This window comes from Leucoraja erinacea, chromosome 4 (assembly GCF_028641065.1).
Source record: "Leucoraja erinacea ecotype New England chromosome 4, Leri_hhj_1, whole genome shotgun sequence".
NCBI classification, from domain to species: Eukaryota; Metazoa; Chordata; class Chondrichthyes; order Rajiformes; family Rajidae; genus Leucoraja; species Leucoraja erinaceus.
The window spans coordinates 54923481-54946190 of record NC_073380.1 but is presented as its reverse complement, the minus strand read 5'-3'; the positions used below and the strand labels follow the sequence as shown (position 1 = coordinate 54946190).

Below are 22710 nucleotides of genomic sequence, written 5' to 3'. Positions count from 1 at the left end.
TAAAAACATAAAACTGTAGATAGACACAAAATGCTGGAGTGACTCAGCGGGTCAGGCAGCATCTTTGGAGTGAATGGATAGGTGATGTTTTGGGTCAGAACCCTTCTTCCATCTTTGTGTCTATTTTCCATATAAGCCAGCAACTGCAGTTCCTCCGTGCACGTAAAATTATGATTTTAATTGGAATTATAATAAACATTTAGACACTAATGTTTTGGAAAAACACAAAGTGCTGGTGGAACTCAGCAGCTCAGGCAGTATCTCTGGAGAAAAGGAATAGGTGACATTCGGGTCGAGACCCTTCTTCAAATTGAGAGTCAGGGGAGAGGGAAACTAGAGGTATGAAAAGGTACAGAACAAATCAGAGCCGGCACCATTTACTCTTGAAAGGTGGAGCCCACAATTGTCCATTGTTGGATGTGGAAGAGGTGATAATGAAGAGATACAGTGAAACTAGCAAGACCACTAGGTTGGGGGAGGGGCTGAGAGAGAGAATGTAAATTACTTGAAATTGGATAAATCAATATTCATACCGCTGGGTTGTAAGCTGCCTAAGCTTTGATTGCACCTCATATTTCGCTTAGGCTTGGACAGGTTCATGGATAGGAAAGGTTTAAAGGGACCTACAGTATGTCAAATGTGGGCAAATGGGACCAGTGTAGATGGGCAGTTGGTTGGCTCAGTGGTTTGGGACAAAGGGTTTGAACAGGTACATGGATAGGAAAGGTTTTGAAGAATATGGGGCAAGCATGGATAAATGAGACTTAAGAAGTTGGACAGGCTAGATGCAGGAAGATTGTTCCCGATGTTGGGGAAGTCCTGGACAAGGGGTCACAGTTTGACGATAGAGGGAAATCCTTTAAAACCGAGATGAGAAGAACATTTTTCACACAGAGAGTGGTGAATCTCTGGAACTCTCTGCCACAGAAGGTAGTTGAGGCCAGTTCATTGGCTGTATTTAAGAGGGAGTTAGATGTGGCCCTTGTGGCTATAGGGATCAGGGGGTATGGAGAGAAGGCAGGTACAGGATACTGAGTTGGATGATCAGCCATGATCATATTGAATGGTGGTGCAGGCTCGAAGGGCAGAATGGCCTACTCCTACACCTATTTTCTATGTTTCTATGAGACTAGCGTCGAAGGGCATCTTGATTGGCTTTGCTACCTACTCCAGAGAAAGAAACATCTAGTTTCTTTAAATGTATACATTCCCTCACTGTCCACATGATCACATGGGTGCCGGGCACTTTGCCAGGTTGGAATTTCCCACCGCAGATGGTGAAACAATCTCCACATAAGGAACTGAAGCAGTGGCACAGAATGTCAGGAAATCAAAAACTCTGCTGCCGACCGACAAAAGTCCGAAACTACAGAATTCCCCTTCAAAAACAGACACAAAGTGCTGGAGTAACTCAGTGGGTCAGACATCATCACTGGAGAACATGGATAGGTGACGTTTTGGGTTGGGGCCCTTCTTCAGACTAATTGTGGTTTGGGGGGTGGTGGGGTGAAACCTGGAGGAGGGGCAAGGGCAGGACAAAGCCTGGTAAGTGATAAGTGGATAATTCCCCTTAAAGTTTGAAACTAACAAACCTGCCCAAACTAACCTGTCCTTCTGCACTACGTAATTGCCTGAGACTGCAAATATGATGACACTGATGGTGACAAATATGATGACAAATATGGTGACAATGATGAATCGGAGTACAGGATGAAGGTGGAGCTGCTCACAGGTTGGTGCAAATCCCACAACCTCATTCTTAACGTGGGAAAAACTAAGGAGATGGTGGTTGACTTCAGGAGGGCGGGGAAACAACACCATACACCTCTGCACATCGACGGAGCTGATGTGGAAAGGGTCAGCAGCGTGAAGTTCCTAGGACTACATCTGTCTGATGACCTGACGTCCACGGCCAACACCACAGCACTGGTCAAGAGAGCCCAGCAGCGACTACACCCTCTCCGAAGACTACGTAAAGCAGGTCTCCCCACTACACACCTACGGACTTTTTATAGGGGGACAATCGAGAGCACATTGACCTACGGCATCACTTCCTGGTTCGGGAGCTGCAAGGCGTACGAACGGCACCAACTAGACAGGATTGTGAAGACCGCCAGCAGGATTATTGGTGCTCCACTCCCTTTCCTGCTGGACATATACAGGAAGAGATGTATCAGCAGAGCCATCTCCATCATCAAAGACCCCTACCACCCATCGCATGACATTTTCTCCATCCTGCCATCTGGGAAGAGGTACAGGAGCATTAGCTGCAAAACCAGCAGGATGCTCCTCAGCTTCTTCCCACAGGCTATAAGACTGCTAAATGGACTTTGCCCCCTGCCAAGTATCGCGCACCAACCACCAACCTGGACAGGAACGCCTGTTGAATGTTTAGTAGAGTGTTAAATTTGTTCATGATACATGTATTTTTATTTCTATTTATTTTTAATGCACGCTGAATGGACACTGGTTGAGCAACGTTTTTTTGTTTCCTCTGGGTATGTGAATACTCAGGAAATGACAATAAAGATATACAATACAATACAATACAATACTTCAATAAAATTTTGTTAGAAATGTTACAGAACTAAATCCTACTTAAGATAGACTGGAGTAACTCAGCAGGACAGGGAGCATCTCTGGAGAGAAAGAATGGGTGATGTTTCAGGCTAGAACCCTTCTTCAATCATTGTGTCTATTTTCAGTATAAACCGGCAGTTGCAGTTCCTCCGTGCACATAAAACTATGCTTTCAATTTGAATTCTTAGACACCAATGTTTTGGAAAAACACATCGTGCTGGAGGAACTCAGCGGGTCCGGTAGCATCTGTGGAGGGAAATTTGTAGATGGCATTTCGGGTCGGGACACTTTTTCAGACTGATTGTAGTAGGGTGGAGAAACATGGAAATGAGAAGTAGGGGCGGGTCAGGGCCTTTTATCTCCCCTCTATCCGTGTACAACCCCGTCCACTTCCACTCATATTCCTCTCTCTGCCTTTACATTTCATTCCTCTTCTTTTCCTTATCTGGCAGCCTTTTCACCTCCATTTGCCACCTACTCCACCCATCTCCCAATCAAATCCCCCTCATCTGTATTCACCTATCACTTGCCTGGTTTTTGTCCCCCCCCCCCCCCCCCCCCCCCCCAATCTCTCTTTTCCAGCTTCTCCCAACTACAATCAGTCTGAAGAAGGGTTCCCACCCATAACGTCAACAATCCGTATCCTTCTACAGATGCTGCCTGACCCACTGAGTTCCTCCAGCGCTTTGTGTTTTGTTCGAGGTTCCAGCATTTGCAGTCTCTTGTGTCTCTGTTGATTTTCATTCCGCTGCCAGTCAAATTCTTGAAACTGAGATCTACAGGTGAAGGAGGCTGGTGGAGGCGAAGCATTGCAGGTGCGGTGGTGTTGGATTGGATCTCTCTGTCACTGTCAATCTCATTGAAGTCAGTTCTCTACAGATCCTAAACCACAAACAAACAGAAAGCGAAACCAAGACATTCTGTGGATTACGGGAAATCTAATGGTTTATTGTAAGCCATGCCTTGTACAATGCGAGAGCAAATAAACAGTGTTGAAAATACTCACCGGGTCAATTTAATTTTGTTTAGTTTAGTATAGAGATAGAGCATGGAAACAGGTCCTTCAGCCCACCGTGTCCACACCGACCAGCGATCACCCGTTCACACCCGTTCACATTAGTTCTATGTTATCCCACTTTCTCATTCACTCCCTACAAACTGGGGGCAATTTAGAGAGGTCCAATTAACTGACAAACCCGCACATTTTTGGGATGTAGGAGGAAACTAGAGCACCTGGAGAAAACCCACGTGGTCACAGGGAGAAAGTATAAACTCCGTACAGACATCACCTGAGGTTAGGATCAAAGCCGGATCTCTGGCGTTGTGAGGCAGTGGCTCTACCAGCTGCACCAATGTGCCAGCCTAATCTTTGCATCAATCTCCTGATATGTCCATAGACAAAGGAATTTAAAAAGATTGAGGCGAGTTTTGCTTTGCCGAGTGAGATGAGATAGAACATAGAACAGTACAGGAACAGGCCCTTCAGCCCACAATGTTCATGCCAAACATGACACCACGATAAACTAATCTCCCCTGCCTGCACATGATCCATATCCCTCCATTCCCTAGATACCACATGCTGAGCAAATGGTTAGTACAAAGATGGGCTGAATGGGCTAATTCTGCTCCAATCATTTATGACCTCATGACCTAATCCCCCACCTTTCCTGTTGCATGCCACCTGTCATCACTCCCCTTTACAAACTGGAAAGGGTGTAGAGAAGATTTACAAGAATGTTGCCTGGCTTGAGGGTCTGAGCTATAAGGAGACGTTGAGCAGGCTAGGACTCCATTCCTTGGAACGCAGGAGGATGAGGGGTGATCAAAAATCATGAGAGGAATATATCAGGTAAACGCCCAGTCTTTTGCCCAGAGTAGGAGAATCAAGAACCAGAGGGCATAGGCTTAAGGTGAGGGGGAAAATATTTAATAGGAACCAGAGGGGTAACTTTTTTACACATAGGGTGGTGGGTGTATCGAACAAGTTGCTGGAGGAGGTAGTTGAGGCAGGGACTATCACAGCATTTAAAAAATATTTAGACAGGTACATGGATAGGACAGGTTTTGAGGGATATGTGCCAAATGCAGGCAGGTGGGACTAGTGTAGATGGGGAATGTTGTGGTCGAGTTGGGCTGAAGGGCCTGTTTCTGTGCTGTCTGATTCTATGACTCTACTGCTGCATGCTTGCCAGCACTCTTCCTCACTGTATCCTCTCTGTATTATCCGTTTTGCTGGACCAGCAGAGGTCACGGTCTCCTAGAGGAGTCGAACGGTAGCGGAATGGTCTGCCTAGGCCAGCGGGAGCCGAGATACCGACTGATCTGCTGACTGGCCAGGCTGGAGTTCCAGAGCTCCAGACGCAGGAGTCAAATTCGACCCGCCGTCGATGTGGAAGTCATGATGAGGTCGAGGTTGGCCGCCTCATCCGGCCTGTGCACCACATTTTCGGGGGGATTTCAAGTGCACTCTAGTAATTTTGTCCGGACTAAGGAAGGTGCCAAACCACCAGTTGACGGAAAATCGGTACAGGGTAACCTGTACCAAGATAAACTAATCAGGTCTGCCTGCATGTGATCCCTATCTTTCCATCCCCTGTATATCAATGTGATTTATAAACGTCTTTTGAATGCAACTACAGTATCTGCCTCCACCACCACTCCCCGGCAGTGCATTCCAGGCCCCCACCACTCTGTGTAAAAATGCTTGCCCTGCACATCTCCTTTAAACTTTGCCTCTCATCTTCAAGCTATCCCGACTTGTCTTTGACATTTCCACCCTCAGGAAAAAGGTTCTGACTGTCTACCTTATCTATGTCTCTCATAATTTTATATACAGTACTTCTATCAGTCTCTGGTTTATACAAAAGAAAAATAAAGAGCTGGAATAACTCACTGGCTCAGGCAGCATCTTTTGACCTGAAACGTCACCCATCCATGTTTTCCATAGATGCTGCCTGACCGACTGAGTTGCTTGAGCACTTTGTGTCTTTTTTTATGCATTTAGCTATGGTACCTCAATTTTGCCTTTTAAGGATTTCTCATACTCTGGCACAATGTTTTGCTGGGATAACAGCTTTTCCGTATATTTTGATACGTCTAATAATCCAATATCAAGTCAAACTGAAACTTGCATGATGAAACTCACTTGGGTTCAGTTTCTCACGCTCTTTTTTAACTCACTGTTTTTGCTGGAAAATTTATTATATGATGGCCAATCTGAAGCAGAGTCTCGACCAGAAATGTCACCCATTCCTTCCATCCAGAGATGCTGCCTGAGCTGCTGAGTTACTCCAGCATTTTGTGTCTATCTTCGGTGTAAAACAGCATCTGCTGTTCCTTCTTACACACTCCTGGACAATCTCCTACACAATTTATTATGCCGTTGTGTAACATGTAAAAACAATGAAATAAAAGTATGTTGGGGTATTGCAGGTATAAACAATAATTTGAAAAGTCTGGATATCAGATTTTCAGAGTTTTCCGATGTTTATGTTGTTGATTACATTTCTATGCAATTTGCCATTTGAGGGAACTTGGTGTACTATTTCAAGTATCCCAGAAGGTGGCAGCACAGGTAGATAAGGTGACAACAAATGCAGAAAGGATGGAGAGGCACAGGGAACAATAGATGCGGGCTAAATTCAGACTGATTTAGGGGGGAGAAAGTTGAAAGAGAGATTGGGGGCAAATGAATCAAGAGTGTTTAATTGTTATATGTCCCAAAACAGATCAATAAAATTCTTACAAGCAAACAGCACAACAGATAATCTGAGGAAACACACTCTGTGGTGTGTGCAGGAAGAAACTGCAGATGCTGGTTTAAACCGTAGACACAAAAAGCTGGAGTGACTTGGCGGGACAGGCAGTTTCTCTGGAGAGAAGAAATGGGTGACGTTTCGAGTCAAGACCCTTCTTCAGACTGGTTCGGGATAAGGGAAACGAGAGATATAGATGGACAATGGAAATATGCCATTGCTAGCTGTTTGTTGGGTGAAAACGAGAAGCTAGTGTGACTTGGTGGGGGAGGGGTATAGAGAGAGGTAATGCCGGGGCTACCTGAAGTTAGAGAAATCAATATTCACCACTGCCCAAGCAAAATATGAGGTGCTGTTCTTCCAATTTGCATTAGGCCTCACCCTGACAATGGAGGAGACCTAGGACAGAAAGGTCTTTCTGGGAATGGGAAGGAGAATTAAAGTGTTTAGCAACAGGGAGATCAGGTAGGTTCAGGTGGACTGAGTGGTGTTCAGCAAAATGATCGCCCAGTCTACATTTGTATAAGAGATCACATCTTGAACAACGGATACAGTAGATTAGGAGGTGGTGGAGGAGGTGTAAGTAAACCTCTGCCTAACCTGAAAGGACTGTTAGGGTCCCTGGACAGAGTCGAGGGAGGAGGTATAGGTACAGCTGTTGCATCTTCTGTGGTTGCAGGGGAAGGTACCTGGGGAGGGGGTGGTTTGGGTGCGAAGTATGTGTTGTATGTGACAGCTGATGGGGTGAAAGGTGAGGTCTCGGGGGACTCTGTTTCTGTTGCGACTAGGGGGAGGGGGAGCAAGGGCGGAGCTGCGGGGTACCGAGGAGACACGAGTGAGGGCCTCATCTATGATGGGGATGGGGAACCCCTGTTCCCTAAAGAATTAAGACATCTCGGATGTCCTGGTATGGAACACCTCATCTTGGGCGCAGATGCGGCATAGACGAAGGAATTGGGAGTAGGGGATATAGTCTGTGCAGGAAGCAGGGTGAGAAGAAGTGTGGACACAAAATACTAGAGTAACTCAGCGGGACAACCGGCATCTCTGGAGTGAAGGAATGGGTAATGTTTCGGGTCGAGTAGTCGAGATAGTTGTGGGAGTCAATTGCTTTGTAATAGACTGTGGTAGTGAGTCTGGGACAGACCATGGTCAGAGAAAGGAGGGGACGGGAGTTCTCTCTTATCCGACCTCTGTGATTTCCTCCGTCCTCCTGTTCTACCATCATGTTCTGACCCAGACTCGCCACCACAGCCACGAGTATTTCCTCAGTCTGTCTCCACCTCGCTTCCAGCTTTCTCCCTGCTACTATAATCAGTCTGAGGGGTTCCGACCCAAAATGACGCCTGTTCATGTTCTCCAGAGATACTGCCTGGCACCATCTATAGGGTAGATACTCATGTAATAACAAGGAACTGCACATGCTGGTTTACGATAGAAAGAGACAACATTTTGGAGTAACTCAGGCAGTATCTCTGCAGTCTGCAGAATGGTACCGACCCAAAAAAATGCTTATCCATGTTCCCCAGAGATGCTGCCTGATTCCCCGAATTACTCCAGCACTTTGTCTCTCTAGGATGGATACTTATCTTAGTGAGCCAGGGTACAGAATATAAGACCAGGCATGTTATGATACTGTTTGTAGAACATTAGTTGAGCCAAGACGAGGGGTACTATGTACAGATCTGATCACCACACTGGTTGGCAGAGAGAAGATTCAGTGTACTTTACAGATACAGCGTGGAAACAGGTTCTTCGGCACACCAGGGACAATTTACAGATGACAATTAACCTACAATCTTTGGCGTGTGGGAGGAAACCAGAGCACCAGGAGATCCTGACTGAGGGATACCGATCTGCAGAGCATAGATAGTGTAACTATTCGGAAACATATCTCCATGGTCACGATGTTTAGAGTAATGGGCAAGGGGTTTAGAGGAGATCCCAGAGGATGTTGGAATCTGGAGCACACTTCTTGAAGGGTCGATGCAGTCAGCGAGCCTCATAATAATAATAATAACTTTATTTGTTAAGCACCTTAAAAAACAGCCGAAGCCGACCAAAGTGCTGGACAGAAAAAGAAAATAAGCAAGACATCATTAAACAGGCAGAACAACAGAACATACAGCTAACACGAGGCGCATAAATTACATACGAAAATCCAAACAATAAATTAAAAGACGTAAAACACGAACCACGCAGCAAACCCAAGCAAATAAAGTAAATAAATAATTCGACACCTTACTGGTCTACAAAGGCCACGGAGAATAGATATGTCTTCAGGAGTGACTTAAAAACAGCTAGAGAAGGAGCCTGTTTAACGTGCAGAGGCAATTCATTCCACAATCTCGGAGCCGACACAGCAAAGGCACGGTCCCCTCTGAGCTTCCGCTTAGTTTTTGGCTCAATCAGGAGCAGCTGATCATCTGACCTGAGAGAGCGGGAGGGTGTATAAGGGTGAAGAAGCTCAGATAGATAGGACGGGGCAAGACCATTTAGGGATTTAAAAGTAAATAAAATAATTTTAAAACAAATCCTATACTGAACAGGCAGCCAGTGGAGAGAGGCCAAAAGGTGTGAAACATGATCATGCTTTCGTGTGCCAGTCAAGAGACGAACAGCTGCATTCTGTACCATCTGGAGACGGGCGATGGAGGACCGACCAACCCCCAGATACAGTGCATTGCAGTAATCCAGCCGAGTGGTAACAAAGGCGTGGATTACCGTCTCAAAGTGCTGCCTCGACAAAATCGGCTTTATTTTTGCCAGCTGCCTCAGATGGAAAAAAACAGATTTAACAACAGCCCTTACCTGACAGTCAAATCTAAGCTCAGGGTCCACTTTAATCCCCAGGTTCGTGATGTTAGGTTTGAGATATGCAGACAAAGAGCCTAGATCAACAGGGGGGCCCCAGAGGTGCCACCAAAGATCATTACCTCCGTCTTGTCATCATTAAATTTTAAAAAGTTCAGTGACATCCAGGCCTTTATGTCACTAAGACACTCAAGCAAGAGCCCGACAGAGTGTACACCCCCCTTTCCAAGAGGCACATAAAGCTGACTGTCGTCAGCATAAAAGTGGAATGAAATCCCGTGCTCCTAAAGATGGAACCGAGTGGGAGCAAATAGAGTGAAAAGAGGAGAGGGCCAAAAACTGAGGTTTAAGAGACACTAAAATGTCGTGCGAGCAACGTTTAAAGAGCGTTCAAGACTGGGAACCAATTACTAGTAGTGTAAATAATGGCATGGACATACCGGGCCGAAGGGGCTGTGACGGTGCATGAAGGAGTGCAGTGCGCAGGCGCGGAGCCCATGGGCGGGGCTTGTTTGCGGCCGCTACCGAGGGAGCTACAGTGCGCAGGCGCGTACATCGGTGGCGGGGACTGGGACTGGGTTGAGATCACGTGGGGATTAATGGGCGGAACGATGTGCGATTGACACCTCGCGCCCCGGAGACTGCGCCCCTCCCCCACCCCGCTTCGATGATTGACACCTCGGCCCTGGGAGTTGGACCCCGCGCGCAGGCGCAGTTGCCGTTAGGCGAAGAGGGGGCGTGGCCGTGGCCGGGTTCCGGTCACGTGAGGCGGCGCGGGGCTGACGGGAGGGACGGCGCTGGCCCCAACATGGCGCCGCTTGCAGTGGGCCGGTCCTGAACTCAGCTCGCCCAGCGAACAGCCGCCGACTGTCGGCGTTGCAGTGCGGGGATGGCTCAGTGCGTGCAGAGCGTCCAGGAGTTCATCCAGGACACCTTCGTTCCCATGGTGGCCGTGCTGTGCAGCGAGGCCGCCGACGGCTCGACGCGGAAAAACAACCTGTCGTTCGCCGAGCTGGTTCGGCCCTTCTGCCGCCTCACGTCCGAAGGTTGGTGCCGGCGCGGCGGACCGGAGCCCGTGCGGCCAGACTGCTGCGGGACAGCAGTGAGAGGGACCCGTCCCCGACCCCTCTCACCCGTGTCCGACTAGGCCCCACCAGAATAACACTCTCCTCGCCTCCTTATTCCGCCGTGAGGGTCTCGGTCCCCTCCCTCCCTCCCTCCCCCGTCAACTCCCCGTGCCCCCCTCCCCCCCCCCCCGCGAGAGGCTCAGTGTCTATGAGGTCCCCGTCCCACCCCCGTGTCCTACTAGGCCGCCCCGGGATGACACTTAACATCCCCGCCCCCTAGTCCCTCACCTCTCCATGCCACCACTCTTTCCCCATCCCCGATTGTCATGCCTTATAATTATCGTCACGAATTTGTTGGTTGTCAGTGCTTACTCTGTTCATATTGGCTGCGAGGTTTATTGACAACCCCGACAACATCGACGATTCTTTGGCTATAAATTTGATCGTGAAAAATGACAGTAGACCTCCAGTTCTGCGCGTTGGACAAGTGTCACTGGAGTTTTTGTGAGAGTGTTACAGTGCCCTCCATAATGTTTGGGACAAAGACCCATCATTTATTTATTTGCCTCTGTACTCCAGAATTTGAGATTTGTAATAGAAGAAAATCACATGTGGTTAAAGTGCACATTGTCAGATTTTATTGAAGGCCATTTTTTGGTTTCACCATGTAGAAATTACAGCTGAGTTTATACATGGTCCTCCCATTTCAGGACACCATAATGTTTGGGACACATTGCTTCACAGGCATTTGTAATTCAGGTGTGTTCAATTGCCTCCTTAATGCAGGTATAAGAGAGCTCTCAGCATCTAGTCTTTCTTCAAGTCTTTCCATCATTGGAAACTTTTATTGCTGTTTATCAATATGAGGACCAAAGTTGTGCCAATGAAAGTCAAATAAGCCACGATGAGACTGAGAAACAAGAATAAAACTGTTAGAGACATCAGCCAAACCTTCGGCTTACCTTCGGCTTATCAGCCAACCAGCCAAACCTTCGGCTTACCAAAATCAACTGTTTGGAACATCATTAAGAAAAAAGAGAGCGTTGGTGATTGGTGAGAGCATTACTAATTGCAAATGGACTGGCAGACCAAGGAAGACCTCCACAGCTGACGACAGAAGGATTCTCTCGATAATAAAGAAAAATCCCCAAACAACTGTCCAACAGATCAGAAACACTCTTCAGGAGTCAGGTGTGGAATTTGTCAATGACCACTGTCCGCAGATGACTTCATGAACAGAAATACAGAGGCTACACTGCAAGATGCAAACTACTGGTTAACTGCAAAAATAGGATGGCCAGGTTACAGTTTGCCAAATATTTAACAGTTATGGACAGATGTTTGTGGACAGATGAGACGAAGATTAACTTATATATGAGAGTGATGGCAAGAGCAAAGTATGGAGGAAAGAAGGAACTGCCCAAGATCCAAAGCATAGCACCTCGTCTGTGAAACACGGTGATGGGGGTGTTATGGCCTGGGCATGTATGGCTGCTGAAGCTACTGGCTCACTTATCTTCATTGATGATACAATTGCTGATGGTAGTAGCATAATAAATTCTGAAGTGTATAGGCACATCCTATCTACTCAAATTCAAACAAATGCCTCAAACCACATGGGCCGACAGTTCATTCTACAGCAAGACAATTATCCCAAACATACTGCTAAAATAACAAAGGAGTTTTTCAAAACTAAAAAAATGTCAATTTTTGAGTGCCTTTTTTTAGCATGCCTTTTATATGCTGAAGATAGAACTGAAGCGGACTAGACCCCAAAACAAGCATAAGCTAAAGATGGCTGCAATCCAGGCCTGGCAGAGCATCACCAGAGAAGACACCCAACAACTGGTGATGTCCATGAATCGCAGACTTCAAGCAGTCATTTCATGCAAAGGATATGCAACAAAATACTAAACATGACTACTTTCATTTACATGACATTGCTGTGTCACAAATATGATGGTGGGGGGGGGGGGGGGGGGGGGGGGGGGGGGGGGGGGGAAACTAAACTGTATATAAACACACTGCTGTGGGGATCTTATAGAAACTTACAAAATTCTTAAGGGGTTGGACAGGCTAGATGCAGGAAGATTGTTCCCGATGTTGGGGAAGTCCAGAACAAGGAGCTGCAGTTTAAGGATAAGGAGGAAATCTTTTAGGACCGAGATGAGGAAAACATTTTTCACACAGAGAGTGGTGAATCTCTGGAATTCTCTGCCACAGAAGGTAGTTGAGGCCAGTTCATTGGCTATATTTAAGAGGGAGTTAGATGTGGCCCTTGTGGCTAAATGGATCAGGGGGTATGGAGAGAAGGCAGGTACAGGATACTGAGTTGGATGATCAGCCATGATCATATTGAATGGCGGTGCAGGCTCGAAGGGCCGAATGGCCTACTCCTGCACCTATTATCTATGTTTCTATGTAATTTCTACCCGGTGAAACCAAAATGTATAAAATTGGCCTTTATTAAAATTTGATAATGTGCACTTTTACCACATGTGATTTTTTTTTTCTATTGCAAATCTCAAATTGTGGAGTACAGAGGCAAATAAATAAATGATGGGTCTTTGTCCCAAACATTATGAAGGGCACTGTGTATCTTTTTTAATGTGAACAAAGGCTTGTGTTTTTATAACTTTCACATCTTTACAGGATATCAAAATATTTTGCAGCCAGTGAGATTGTGGTCAGTTTTGTAATATTGGTGATGAGTGCATGACAAGTTCCTGAAGCAGCAATGGGAGAAGGATTAATCATTTAAAATATGTTTGTCGAGTGATGTGTTTTCAGCAGGATGTTAGGGAGAACTGTTATTTGAGAAGGATATTGGGGAGAACTGCTTTTTGACAGTGTTATGTGATCTTTTTCATCCAGTGGAGATGGCAGATAAGATATTCATTTCATATTAAAGGCAGCACCAGTTTGTCCCATCTGAGACACAGAGGCATAGAGAATGGAAACTTTGGCCTAACTTATCCATGCTGACCAAGATGTCGTATCTATGCTAGTCCCACCTGCCCATGTTAGAGCCTGCTAAACCTTTCTTAGCTGTGTACCAGTTCAAATGTATTCTAAATGTTGTTATAGTACTTGCATTAACTCACTCCTCTTGACATGTACCCACTGCCTTCTATGGTGGAAAAACGTTATTCCTGGATCATTTATCTTTGTGCTTGGGATTCTGCACAAAACCACAAATTCTGATATGATGGAGAGAATGCTTCCTGCTGTGAAAAACATCTGACCTTAATTTACAATTTATGATATTTTTCTCTGATTAGCCTGTTTCAGCTCCAAATTTAATTCATGCGATGTACATGTGCACATGGTTTGAAATGCATGCTTCCAATTCCTCAAAGGCTGCTGTGGTTTAAAATGTTTAACACTCAAGTTGTCTGCTTGTTAGTGTTCAGTTTAGTTTAGAGATACAGCATGGAAGCGGACTCTTCGGCCCACCAAATTAATGTTGACCATCCATCATCCGGTCACACTAGTTCAGTTTAGTTTATTGTCACGTGTACCAAGGTGCAGTACAAAGCTCTTTGTTACGTCCTAACCAGTCAACAGAAAGACAATACATGATTACAATCAATCCATTTACAGTGTATAGATACATGATAAGTGAATAACGTTTAGTGCAAGGTAAAGCCAGCAAAGTACGATCAAAGATAGTCTGAGGGTCTCCAATGAGATAGAAAGTAATCTACAGGACTGCTCTCGAATTGTGGGAGGATGGTTCCATGTTATCTCACTTTTGCATCCACTCCCGACACATTAGGAGCAATTTTAGAGGCCAATTAACTAACAAACCAGCATGTCTTTGGGATGTGAGAGGAAACAGGATCACCTGGAGGAAACCTACACGGTCACTGGGAGAATGTCTAAACTTTACACAGATATCATCCGTGGTCAGGATTGAACCTGGGACTCTGGCGATGTGAGGTGGCATCTCTAGCAGCTGTGCCACTGTGCTGTCCTGTTACAATACAGAAGGATCCTATTCTTCTGTATTGTAATCCTCATGCTTGTTGAGCCAATGCTGACTTTTTGTGTAGGTGCCCAAGTTAAAAAAAATTCTAGCTCCTTCTATGCAGCCACATTTTTCGACGGCAAATTATTCAGCTTTCGATTTTGAAAACTACATTTGAACCTGTTTCTCACACCACTAGGTGCATTTGAACATTGAATGTAGAAAAGATTATTGTCACGTGTATTGAGATACAATACTTTGTTTTGCACGCTATCCAGGCAAATCATACCGTAAATAAGTGCAAACACATTGTACATGAATACAGTACAACAGGTAGTGCAATAGAGAAAATAAACAGAATGCAAAATATTGTGTTGCAGTTATAGAGGAAGTGCAGATAATAAAAGTACAGAGGCAATGAACTGCAAAAATAAAAGTGCAGTGGGGTAGATTGAAGGATCGGGAATGCGACCTCAGCACACGAGAGATCCTTTCAAGATTCTGATGGCGAGAACGAAGCGCAGCATGTGCTTTCAAGCTTTTCTATCTTCTACCGGATGAGAGAGGGGAGACGAGACAATGATTGGGGTGTGAGTGATTCTTTATAATATTGGTTGCTTTTGCAAGACAGAGTGGTGTAGAATGAGTCGCTGAGCGAATAGGAGGTTTGTGGCTGCTTTGCATCATGGACTGGACTGCGTCCATAAAGGGCCTGTCCCACTAACGCAACGTTTCAGCGACTGTCTTCGACCTACAAGCTCCAGGGCACTCGCCTGAAAAACCTCGAGCTGGATCGACTGTCAGCGATAAAACTGCGCTGGATCGACTATCTGCGTGCACGCGCACACACACACACACACACCTGTTTGAAATTCACACCCGCGATGAACAAACGTTTCCAAAGACGGCTGACACAGTTACGGGGGGGGAGGGAGAGAAGGGGGGGAGAATGAGTCGAGACACTTTTAAGCAGCAGGCCACATTTAATCAAGTTTAGCGGGCATTTAATATTACCGGTCGGTTTACTTACCTTTTTTCTCTCAATGAGCTTTACCTTCGACTACCTTCGATTGCCTTTGACTACCTACGATAGCATTACGACGTACCTTGACTAAACCTATGAAGAAAAAATATATCGATTTTTTTCCATGGTGACATTTTTTCACTTGCGGGCAGTTTTCAGAATTTGAAAAAAACGCCACAAACTAGCTGAGGCCTCGAATACGCGGGGACTACTCTCTAGCAAGAAGGAGAGTTACAAAGACCTCCTAGGACCTCGTGTCGATCATGCAGCGAGTACGAGTCGAGAGCAAACTCTTCTAAACTCGCGAGTTAGGTCCCCGCAGTGGGACAGGCCATTAACTCTGCGATCCTTGCAGTCTTGGGCAGAGCAATTACTGTACAGAGATGTGATGTATACTGATAGTATAATTTCTGTATTTCATAGAAATTGGAGAAATGCCAAATTTCATTGGCCTTCTCAGGAAGTAGAGGTGTCGGTATGCTTTCTTGGCCATAATGTTGATGTGGTTGAACCAGTTCAAATTGTTGGTGACATTCACACCTTGGAAACACAGATACACAGAAAATAAGTTCAGAGGAGGCCATTTGACCCTTCGAGCTGGCGCCGCCATTCATTGTGATCATGGCTGATCATCCACAATCAGTAACCCGTGTTTGTCTTCTCCCCATATCCCTTGATTCTGCTTATGGAGTTTGTGACCGTCTTCCATTTCAGTGGACGTGCGCTCCACAATGTCTGCAGCTCAACCTGTTCCCACCATGACCATGTACAATTGCAGGAAGACATTCCTGTTCCTATTCTAAAATCCTGAAACAGTGAATGCAAATGCAGCATTTGTTCCTTGATTGCTTGCCTTACCAACCATTAACTGGTGCACAGCGGCAGCAAAGTGACACAGCACCAGAAACCTGGTTTGATCCTGACTAAGGGGTTGTCTGTATGGAGTTCGTACGTTTCCCCCTGTGGCCGCGTGGGTTTTCTCCGATTTCCTCCCACATTCCAAAGACGTAAAGGTTTGTAGGTTAATTGGCTTCGGCAAGTTGTAAAATGTTCCCTAGTGTGTGTAGGTTAGTGTATGGGGTGATCGCGAGTCAACACGGACTTGGTGGGCCGAAGGGCCTGTTTCTGTGCTGTATCTCTAAAATGTGAAGGTTTAATGACTAACCGCATAGGTCCTGTGTGATAATTGGGTGGCACAGTGGCGCAACGGTAGAGTTGCTGCCTTTCAGCATTTGCAGCACTGGAGACCTGGGTTCGATGCTGACTACGGGTGCTGTCTGTACGGAGTTTGTACGTTCTCGGGATGGTGTGGGTTTTCTCCGAGATCTTCGGTTTCCTCCCACACTCCAAAGACGTACAGGTTTGTAGGTTAATTGGCTTGGTAGAAGTGTAAATTGTCACAAGTATGTATAGGATTGCGTTAGCGTGCGGGGATTGCTGGTCGGTGCGGACTCAGTGGGCCGAAGGGCTTGTTTCTGCGCTGTATCTATAAACTAAGTCAGTGGAGGTTTATTGTGGCATGTAATGAGGTGCAATGAAATTCATTTTTGTGTACAGTTCAGTACTATACATAAGCACTTGGATACATCTTAGATAAGCATCTCAGATACAGTTTTAATACACAGTAGTAGTACACTTAGAGTATACAGAGTCGCCAGATTTGCCGCCATTTTCAAGTCCCAGTTGTAAGTGCAGGGTTCTTTTGGGAGGGCGAGCAAGACCTTCTGGGTGGGTTCCCAGTCTGCGTGTGGAGAAATCACTAAAGGTTAACAAAACCAAAATAAATGCAGAGCCAGGTGTAGGTTTTACTTGCAGAGAATGAGACAGTAGCTAAATTATACTAAATCTGTAAGGGACATGGGTAAAGCACACTTAGGGGCTACGTACATATCTGGTCGGTATTAGGCAAAAGGTAGCGTTGTATTGGAAAGCATGCCGAGGAGATTTGTGGGGATGAAGCCAAAAATGCAAGGGCAAATATATCAGGAAAGGATGAATAAGCTCAGTCTCTTTTTACTTCAGAAAATAAGATTGAAAGCTGACAGAGTGGAGGTTGTTTAAATGATGGGGATAAATACAGAGAAAATCTGTTTTGAGAGAGCCTAGCAAGCAGTCATCAATTTAAGGTGGTCACAGGCCAATTCAGAAGAAACTTGTTTACTCAGTGGAGCGAATGTCTCACTTGTGATCATAGGATGTGCATGAATTGTGTTGAGCATTTGAGGGGAGGGTGGACAAGGTGGGAAGAGGCTTAAGTAAAACATTGTCATGGACTGGTCGGGTTCCATGGCACTATTTATGTGTCTGTGTTCTTTTTTTCCCTCTGGTGCTCAACAATTCGAAATTTGTTATACTAAATCTCACATGTGATAAAGTGCATATTGTTCAATCTCATTGAAGTGTTCTTTTATACATTTTGGTTTCACCATGTGGAGATCTCACCATGTGGAGATTACATAGTCCCCCCCCCCCCATTTCAGGCCACCACAATGTTGGGGCCGCATGGCTTCGCTGGGTATAGGAAAGCTCTCAGTACCTCGTCTTTCCTCCAGTCTTTCCATCACCCCTTTGGAAACTTTTAGTTTTCTTTATCAACATGAGGACCAAAAGTTGTGTCAATGAAAGTCAAAGAAGCCATTATGAGAAACAAGAATAAAACTGTTAGATACATCAGCCAAAACTTAGGCTTACCAAAATCAACTCTTTGGAACATCATTAAGAAGACGGAGAGCACTGATGAGCTTACTAATCGCAAAGGGCAGACCAAGGAAGACCTCCACAGCTGATGACAGAAAGAGTCTCTATAATAACGAAAACCTGCCAAACACCTATCCGATAGATCAGAAACACTCTTCAGGTATCAGGTGTGGATTTGTCAATGACTACTGTCCACAGAAGACTTCATGAACAGAAATACACAGGCTACACTGCAAGATGTAAACCACTGAATGCAAAAATAGGATGGTCGGGTTACAGTTTGCCAAGAAGTGCTTAAAAGAGCAACCACAGTTCTGGGAAAAGGGCTTGTGCACAGATGAGACAAAGATTAACTTATATCAGAGTGATGGCAAAAGCAAAGTATGGAGGAGAGAAGGAACTGCCCAAGATCCAAAACATACCACCTCATGTGCGAAACACGGTGGTGAGGGTGTTATTGCCTGGTCATGTATGACTGCTGAAGGCACCAATCTTCTTATCCTATCCACATCATCATTGATGATACAACTGCTAATTGTAGTAGCATAATGAATTCGGAAGTGTATAGACCCATCCTATCTGCTCAAGTTCAAACAAATGCCTCAAAACTCATTGGCCGGCGGTTCATTCTACAGCAAGACAATGATCCCAAACATACTGCTACTGCAATAAAGAAGTTTTTCAAAGCTTAAAAATTGTCAATTCTTGAGTGGCCAAGTCAATCACCCGATCTGAACCCAATTGAGCATGCCTTTTATATGCTGAAGATAGAACTGAAGGGGACTAGACCCCAAAACAAGCATCAGCTAAAGATGGCTGCAATACGGGCCTGGCAGAGCATCACCAGAGAAGACACCCAGCAACTGGTGATGTCCATGAATCGCAGACTTCAAGCAGTCATTGCATGCAAAGGATATGCAACAAAATGCTAAACATGTCTACTTTCATTTACATGACTTTGAGGTGTCCCAAAATTATGGTGCCCTGAAATGGGGGGGGGGGTCCTATGTATAAATACTGCTGTAATTTCTACATGATGAAACCACAATGTATAAAAAATAACCTTTATTAAAACCTGACAATGTGCACTTTAACCATATGTGATTTTTTTTTTTCTATTACAAATCTTAAATTGTGATGTACAGAGGCAAATAAATAAATGATGGGTCTTTGTCCCAAACATAATGGAGGGCACTTTATATACACACACTGAACTTTTTTTTCTTGTTTATTATATTTACTGTGTACTATGTTCACATTTTTTGCTGTGCTGCTGCAATTAGGAATTTCATTTTTCTATCTTGGACATATGACAATAAAACATTCTTGACTCTCTTGACCTTTTCTAGGATATACATGTAGTTAGAATTTCATAAAATATTAGAACATCGATCAGTGCACTGATGAACAAGCCCTTTGGCGCATGATGTCTGGGCTAAAAGTAATGTCAAATTAAACTAATCTCTTCTTACTCTTCGATGTGACTGAGTGAATTCTGGATCCAACCAGCAATCTTGTTCTTATTGCTCTGTTTTGTTGAGTAAACCTTTTCTGACATGAGTTGCAACCTTTGACAGGAGATAAGAATCCTACAATTGTGATGCACTATGGTTCACATCATATCTTGGTGCCTGTTTACGTCAAAGGATAGCTTGTGATCAATGTTCTGCCTTGAACAGTGGTCACATTTGTGTGCCACATATCGCAGTTTAAATCCACTCTAAAAAGGAATGTGTGATATCAACCCAATTTAAGCAAGGAAATAAATATTAAAACAATGAATATGGTTGGTTGTTTTATTCAAGTGTACTCACTCTTTCAAAGTATCATCTTGTTTCTCTCTATTGTTCGTCCCATATCCTTGCAATTTTGTTCTATTGGGGGAAAAAAGGACACAAATTATAAACATTTCTATTGGGCCACCTTCCAGTATTTTCCGATTGAGCCTGTCTCCATTTTCTACTGGGCATTAAATTCCAAATCCTAATCATGTACAAAATATCTGCTTCAATTCACCCTTGATTGTCTCAGTAATCATCTGAGATTGTTATACCTTCACAGGAAACAGTTTCTCTTTATTTCAGGTTATCTTTTTAATTTGAAACAATTATATTACATTTACTCTCAACTGTCACTCTTTTTAAAAAAAGCACTTCTCCAATTTATCCATGCAGTTCGTAAGATGAATCATTTCTGGAATCATTGTTATTAAATTTGTAATCCTTGTCAGAAGTCTCTACATCTTTCCCAAAGTTTTACCCAGACTGGATGCTCAAGTTTTAAGGACAGACGTAACCTGTTTCTAGATAAAGCTGTTGTGTTACTGATTGCTTTAACTTCTGCAGCATCCTCCAAGTATTTGTATCCAGATGAGCTGAGTTTCAGTCAATAGTGCAAAACATAGTTGTTCACTGGATCTCGGTAAAAGAGACAATAATAAACCAAAACCATGACCTGTTTCTCTTTTCGCAGATGCAACTTGGCCTACTGAATATTTCCTGCATTATTTCAGATTTACAGTTTTTTAATTTCTATTAAAATATCCACTGCCTTCTACACTGAATTTCATCAACAATATAACCACGGGGATCATTTTGAATAAGGCACATGGGGTCACTGCTTATCATATATGTATGGTATATTAGGAAGAATGGATAGAAGAAGATTGATAAGACTGCAGCTAGGGCATTGAGTTAGCAGAAAATCTGGAGAAAGTGGGTAGACAAGGTTAAGGAGAAATAAACTGATGCTATTCAAATTTTGTATTCAAATTTTGTATTGATGGCATCTTCATTGGACAGAAAATACAGACCTGAGTTAGATAAAGTTCTCTGAGGGTTGAGACTTGCACACAGAATTGTGATTTGAATGCACTGCCTGAAAGGGTGTTGGAAATAAATTACATTTATAATTCAAGAAGGAATAGGGTAATTACATAAGGAAGTTCCAAGGCAATGGGGGAAGAGAAGGTGAAGCAGAATTAAATGGATAGTTCAAGCACAATAGGCTGAATGTTCTTCAGAAATGTGAGCTTCTCTTATGGTGGATAATTGAGTTAACATCAGGGAGCTTTATAATTGTCATTGAATGGAGGTCTTCAGTGTAGAGCATGGCAATGAAACCTGAAGAATCTGCAAGGTGATTGATTTATCTTTGTTTTTCTTCATCTAGTTCACATGCGGGATCCCAACAATCAGAGCCACGTTATTAAAAACTTGCGGATCAGCGTCACCAGCATTGTCACTCAACCGCCACAGCAGACAACCATTCGCAAGCTGTTAAGTGAGGTGGTTTCTGCTAGCCAGCCTGCAGAAGGATTGGTCGCTAATGTGATTACAGCAGGAGATTATGATCTCAACATCAGTGGTAAGCTCCTGGTTTCATGTTTATTAGTTACTCTGCATGTGAAAGTTATCTTGCCTGAGGAAAACTGGCTGGAGATTTCGATTCATTTGGGTTTTGGGAATTAAATTGAAGCAGTACTTGAGCCAATAGTTGCTGATCAATTTTCCTTCAAATTTCCTGGAATAACATTTCTTACCATGGGTTTGATATTTGCCTGTCTGCGGGTTGTGAGTTCATTACGTGTGATATACCTTAGTAATTAATAGCTGAAATGCAGTTTCCCGTAGGTGCATGTAGCACATGCCATTGACTAAATCATATTTAAGCAGCTACTGTTAGTCTTTTTTAAAATGTCCAAATGTACTAAATGGGTGATACCGTACTGGAAATGTTTTGCATCCTGTGCAAGATTAAAGATAGCTTTTATCACTTTGATTATATTGTGGATGAATCCTGCACAAGATGATCTTTAGAATTGTTTAGCTGGAGCAGAGATTAGCTGCAAATGCCACCTTGAAGTACAATTGTCAAGTCTCATCTCCCATACTTCTGTAGTTTCTTGTAGTTGGTCAAGAGTTGCATCGATGCTTAGCTGCTTTGAGTTCTTTTCTGGCTGGATTGCATGCTCCATGGCTTGGTGTGAGTGCTGATTATATCAGAGTTCAACCCTGTAGTTACTTTGAGGCTTAGTTCCCTTCACTGTTTCCACTGCGTGGCTCTCTACTCAAGCCTTTGCGTTCTCTTAATGCGTGTTTTCTTGTAGCTCAAAGTTCACACTTTACTTTTACAATAAACTTGGCAAAATCAACAACTTCTGTTACATCTCGTTATGCATCCTTGACCTTTTTTGTTTTTAAACAAAAAAAAAGCCAAGAAGTAGGTTTTGTATTCAAGAGCATGGCTTGAGTTATTTGCAATGGAGAGGGAATAGAAACGATTGTCAAAATATATTTTTAGTGATATGAGTACAAGAAGTGCAGTTTGGGCATGTGATGATTCCAGATCCAAACATGTTTTGTTGTTCAAAACTAAAATTTATTTCATGTGAGTGTTATCCAAGTAACTCAAATTGTGGCGCATGTTTCCTCCTGAACTGTTGCTGCATGTGTTGGGATTTTAAAAACATTTAGTTAAGGCCAAATCTCAAGTAGTATTTGGGACAGAATGGAAAAAGGAAGGGGCGGTTTAAAAACACGAGGGTGACTAGGGAAAGGATGGAACCACTCAATGATAAAGCAGGGAATATGGGCTTGGAGTCGCAAGATATTGGCGTGGTATCAAACTAGTTATTTGCATCGGAATGCACAAAGGAGAATGCCGTGGGGGATAGTGAGATCTGTCTGGGGTGTACTAATAGGCTAGAGCAGGTTGAGATCAAGAAGGTGGTGGTGTTGAGTCCCGTAGATTTAAGGCAGATAATTCCCCAGCTATCCAAGATTGAGAGAGGAAATGGAGATC

At 44.1% G+C, this 22710-nt stretch overlaps 1 protein-coding gene and 1 long non-coding RNA gene across 3 annotated transcripts in view; both read left to right on the top strand.

Annotated features, from left to right (window-relative positions):
• The first annotated feature begins 3710 nt into the window (after positions 1-3710).
• On the top strand, positions 3711-5209 carry LOC129696431 (uncharacterized). The gene is made up of 2 exons (XR_008723320.1): positions 3711-4429; positions 4822-5209. It is a non-coding gene; the product is annotated as an uncharacterized LOC129696431 (long non-coding RNA).
• A 4687-nt stretch (positions 5210-9896) lies between these two features.
• The window catches only part of trappc8 (trafficking protein particle complex subunit 8), a 115831-nt gene continuing 103017 nt past the window's right edge, over positions 9897-22710 (top strand). For both annotated transcript variants that reach the window (XM_055634313.1, XM_055634312.1), the window contains exons 1-2: positions 9897-10195; positions 21079-21273. In XM_055634313.1, the coding sequence (XP_055490288.1) occupies positions 10039-10195; positions 21079-21273 (352 nt within the window). In that variant the 5' untranslated portion in view covers positions 9897-10038. The remainder of the gene's footprint in view (positions 10196-21078; positions 21274-22710) is intronic.